The 5,060-nt window shown below is 48.4% G+C and overlaps 1 protein-coding gene across 4 annotated transcripts in view; it reads left to right on the top strand.

Moving 5' to 3' along the window:
* Wnt5a (Wnt family member 5A) overlaps positions 1-5,060 on the top strand; it is a 20,580-nt gene that overhangs the window by 12,359 nt on the left and 3,161 nt on the right. For all 4 annotated transcript variants that reach the window (XM_031361466.1, XM_031361465.1, XM_031361463.1 and 1 more), the window contains exon 4: positions 1,372-1,664. In XM_031361466.1, coding sequence (XP_031217326.1) covers positions 1,372-1,664 — 293 coding nt within the window. The remainder of the gene's footprint in view (positions 1-1,371; positions 1,665-5,060) is intronic.

The following is a 5,060-nucleotide window of genomic DNA, read 5'->3' on the forward strand; positions in this document are numbered from 1 at the left end:
CCATTCACCCTGAGTGTGTTCCCTTTTTCTTGCTCTTGTCATCTCACCACTTCAGGCAAAGGTCATGGGTAGAGCATAGGGTAGGAGAGTCTACTGGTACAGGGCAGTAGTAGATGTGGAACCAACATCAACTAGGAGGCTGTTTTAATCTTAACTGTTCATTTTCCATTCTCGTAGGGGTGGTGGTGGTGGAAACAGCACACCCTTTTAATCCCAGCACTTGAGAGGCAGAGGCAGGCAGATTTCTGAGTTTGAGGCCAGCCTGGTCTACAGAGTGAGTTCCAGGACAACCAGGGCTACACAGAGAAACCCTGTCTCGAGAAACCAAACCAAACCAAACCAAACCAAACCAACAAGCAAAAAAAATCAACCAACCAACCAAATAACAACAAAAAAACTTAACTGCTCATTCTCAAATGAAAAAAATTCGGGGCAGGTTTAGAACTGTTGCACGGAGTGCTAAAGAGTGGAGAGCTCAGAGGGTCCTGTATCAATCGGGAAAGAGATTATAGCTGCGGAGAGAGGGTGCCAGGCAAAAACTATCTGTGGTCCCCAGGCATGGTCTAGCAGAGGATAGGGGGACGTGAGATTCACAGAGTCTTCTAAGCCTATCTAGTTCTGTTCAAGATAAAAATAGCATCCACATTAGAACAACGGTAAAAAAGTCTAGCCTGGTTCTGAGCTTTCCTTCAATGACTTCTTTCATGTGCAATTTTTGGAAATAAGATCTTTTGAATATCTTCAATTGGGGTTAATGAAAAATCAAGCCAGCAGTGTTGGGAGTCCTGCCTAGGCTCTAAAACATCCCAGCAGACTCAGGTATTGCTGTCTCCTTTGTTATTTGTTGCTTCTGTGTGTGACTGGATCCATCCTTCTAAGCTTGCCACAGGTGGGCCCAGGGTCTGGGTGTACATTTTGGGGTGGGGCTCGGTATGGGATGTCAGTTTGAGGTTTATCTCTGCCTGTTTCCTTCAATAGCAGCTGAGGCATGTTGGGGGCGCTCTCTCTCCTTTACCAAATAATCCAGGTTTTCTATGTGTTAGGGCTTCTTCCTCTTCTCTCCGCGGGGGTTGCAGTCTAGTTCCCCCCAACCCCCAGCCCCCGGCCCAAAATGGGCCTAGGAACTGTTTGCTCCCATGTTTTGACGAGTGGTTTTCTCCAGCCCCACAACTGGGTCCAAGGCCTGATATTCTGAGGACCCCTACCTCTCCAATGATTGGTGTATGTTGGGGCTCTCTCAGCTTCTCCAGCCTGCACAGGCCAGTGTGTTAGGGGCCTTAGTGGCGCCCCGCCTTCTCGCCCCCTTTCCCAGCAAGATTTAGGCTTCTGTGTGGGGCAGGCAATCTAGTGACCCCTCATCCTTAATCGCAGGCAGCCGAGAGACGGCCTTCACATACGCTGTGAGCGCTGCTGGGGTGGTGAACGCCATGAGCCGAGCATGCCGGGAGGGCGAGCTGTCTACCTGTGGCTGCAGCCGTGCTGCGCGCCCCAAGGACCTGCCTAGGGACTGGCTGTGGGGCGGCTGCGGGGACAACATCGACTATGGCTATCGCTTCGCCAAGGAATTCGTGGACGCACGAGAAAGGGAACGAATCCATGCCAAGGGCTCCTATGAGAGCGCACGCATTCTTATGAACTTGCACAACAATGAAGCAGGCCGCAGGGTGAGTGCCATGGTCCCCCTACCACCAACTCCCATAATCATTTATCCTCAACCTGCCCCCCTGTACCATCCTTCCATACACACACAGGAGTTGGGTCCTGGCTTCCCCTGTCACCATAGCTCAGTTCAGGTCTCTCAGGATACTCACTCATACCTTGGGGTTTCTGTATATGCTTGGCATCGTCCTCTATCTTCCTCTGCTCTGCTCCTCTCAGGCTTTTTCTTTTTCTTTTCTTTTCTTTTCTCTTCTCTCCTCTCCTCTCCTCTCCTCTCCTCTCCTCTCCTCTCCTCTCCTCTCCTCTCCTCTCCTCTCCTCTTCTCTTCTCTTCTCTTCTCTTCTCTTTTCTATTTTGTTTTTTTCCTTTTCTTTTCTCCCTCTTCCTTTCTCATTTCCTTCTTTCATTCCTTCCATCCTTCCTATCTTTCCTGGTTTTTCCAAGTCAGGGTTTCTCTGTGTAGCCCTGGCTGTCCTGGAACTCACTCTGTAGACCAGGCTGGTCTCTGACTCAGAGATTCACCTGTCTCTGCCTCCTCAGTAAGTACTGGGATTAAGTTAGTTTTTTTCCTTAAGTCACTTCCTCATTTATGGGCCCCTCTGGAGAAAGGCACACATTCTGGAAAGCCCTCTCCCTCCAGGGGACTCTCGAGACCAGCTGTTTTCTGAGAAGCCTTCTGTGTATCTGTTTAGCTAGTTCCCACTGATGGCTAGTGGAGGTCACCTTTTGTGGCTGGGTTTCAGTTTGGGAAAAGCACTGAGGAAGGCCTCACTTTAGCTTGGACACTCATTTTCTTTTTCCTTGTCTGTCTCGGGGCATTATGCAGCAGACCTGGTGGGCTAAGAGTTTTTCCAAAGGACCCTTTATAGGGAAAGGACAGACCGGTTAGCAGTTTGGCATTTCTTAAGTCTGACCAGCAGGCAAATCAAGGGTGGCTCTAGAGAGAAGAGTAACTGACAGTCTGTCCCCAGCTTTCCTGAGCCTCCTGGTTCCCCCCTCTTTCCTTCCCCTGGTGGAGATGTGAAAAGCGACTCCAAGATATTTTAAAAGACCCTTTTTTCCCCTGCGGTTAAACACATGGCACTTTATGGCCGCTTTAAAATGAAGGGGTGAAAATGTTTCTTAACTTTGGCAGCATTGAAAACCAGGGTCATTAGTTTTTCACAGAACCCAAGGTAGGTGCCAGGAACTTTCTGGTCAGAGATTTCACTCTTCTGTATTTTGGGGTGAGGAAAGAGGAAGATAATCACAGAGTAGAATATAGAGGACTGGAAGGAGCCTCTGGCCCCAACACCCTCATCTCCCAGATTGGGAAACTGAGGCGGACCACTTAGTGGCTTCATAAGAAAAGCAGTGGATCTATGTTACAAGCCTCAGTTAACTTACTTTAAACAGATGCATCAGAGCTTGGGGCTGAAACAACTGGGAGTGGCCACTGGAGATGCTGACTGAAAGTCAGATCCTCGGTGTCCACATTTGCACGTTTCCAGTGGTAACAACTCCCACTTTCAGTCATTGTGAAGATGATGTGAGGTCAGGTATTAGGGTCACACCGTAAGAAATCTGACTTTCAGCCAGCAGTCAGTGCTTGATAAATGATATGTTAATTATTAAACACTGCGGAATAATAGGACCTAGGGAAGGCTGCACTCCCCATCATGGAGATAATTCCAGCTAACTTCCTCTCAAATCGAATGTTAAACATCTGAGGTGTCAATGAGATTTTGTTTATGCTTCCCTGAGGGGACAGGTAGTTATCACAGAGAAAGCACAGCATGTATAGACTCAGGCTTTCCATCTTAGGGACTACTCCTCTCTCTAGAATGTCATGGTCATAAGTCCACAGATGATTGCAGGGGAGGGATCCAGCTCTATTCTCTGCAATCCCTTAAGGGTGCCTTTCCAGGATCCCAGTTTCCTGACATCTTCCCCTCTGGGCAGGATCCAACTGACACATCCAACCAGAAATTTCCCGGCCATCTTTGGAACTTCCTTATCTCTTCCTTTCTAGAGAAGAAATCCTTGTCCTTTGTCAGGAGAGGGTTGAGCCTTTCCAAGTGGCAAGAGGGACCCCTAGAGAAGCTGAAAAGTGACTTTGCTGTTTTTGTTGCCCTTAATATCGATACTTGCATCTTCTAATGTTCCATGTCTTTGGTTTTCTTCTATCATGGGAAGGATGAACCGAAGAAAGGATCTTGGTCAGTAAGAGGCACAGGTACCATCTCTTCTCTAAAGTGGGAGTTGTATACCTTAGAAAGTTGTACACCTATGCCAGAAAAAAATCATATTAATGCTTTTTAGGGCATTAACTTTCAGTTTTCCTTAAAAAGGGAGCAAAGGTTAAATATATTTGTAAAACCTTTCTCAGTCTGAAAGGCTTTATGGCAAGTACTGTGGGCCTCTATCAAAAGAAAGCCCTTATAATTCCTTGGAGGAGGGAAGTAATTGTTTGGGTAGAAGCAGCTCTGGGTTCTGGACAGGCCCTGGCCAGTGCTGCCATACCATGATGACTCTGGAAGGTCCCTGGCATGAGGAGCTGTGGGCAGTCAGGACTATAAATAGGCAACCACCACCTCCCAGACTGCTGGGCACAGTGCTGTGGGCCAGACCTATGAGCACTGCTCCTGGGAGGCCTGAGGTGACTGGGCAAAAACGCAGGGCCATGGCCCCATCACCCTGGAGAAAGACCAGGCTTACCGAGTGGATTTGAAGTGTCAAGTGCTTCCTGGCTCCTTCAATTTTATCCTCCTGTGTAGGAAGTAGGTACCATTCAAAGGTGCCATGAAGGTTTAGGAAGGGGCAGCCAGTTGTCTAAGTTCAAAGGCCAAGTTAGACATCCTATGTCCATGGCTGCAAGGTGGTCCTCGAGACCTAGGGTAGAACAAGACAGAGTAGGGATGTAGAGGTTATAGCAGTGGGCATAACTGAAGCCCAGACCTGTGTGAGCCTCCTTCCTATGCCACCACATTATCATCTGTTTCTGCGCCTGCCCCAAAGCTGCTGGCATGATTGGATGAGGTCACAGGTATCAGAGCAGGTGTCCTGACAGCAGAGAAAACACAGTAATACAGTAGAATGGGTGAGCATTGAAGCCCTGATCCCACCAGGGATGGACCCCATCCCCCTGCTCAGCACTTACCAAGTCACTGAACACGGGCTTGGTGTCCTACTGTCTAGGTTCAAATCCTGGCATTCCCCACTGGCCAGTGGTTGGGCAGGAACTCGTCTCTTTAGGCCTCCATTCCCATCACTGCAAAGAGAAGATAATGGTACATCCCTCAGAGGTTTGGATGTGGGTCTGCATTCAAATAGGATAGGCAAGAAATGGAGATCTCATTGTTGTAATAACATGTTCCTCCCACAAAACTGGAGGCCGCTGGGATTTTTTTTTTTTTTTTTTT

Source organism: Mastomys coucha, unplaced genomic scaffold (assembly GCF_008632895.1).
Source record: "Mastomys coucha isolate ucsf_1 unplaced genomic scaffold, UCSF_Mcou_1 pScaffold9, whole genome shotgun sequence".
NCBI lineage: Eukaryota > Metazoa > Chordata > Mammalia > Rodentia > Muridae > Mastomys > Mastomys coucha.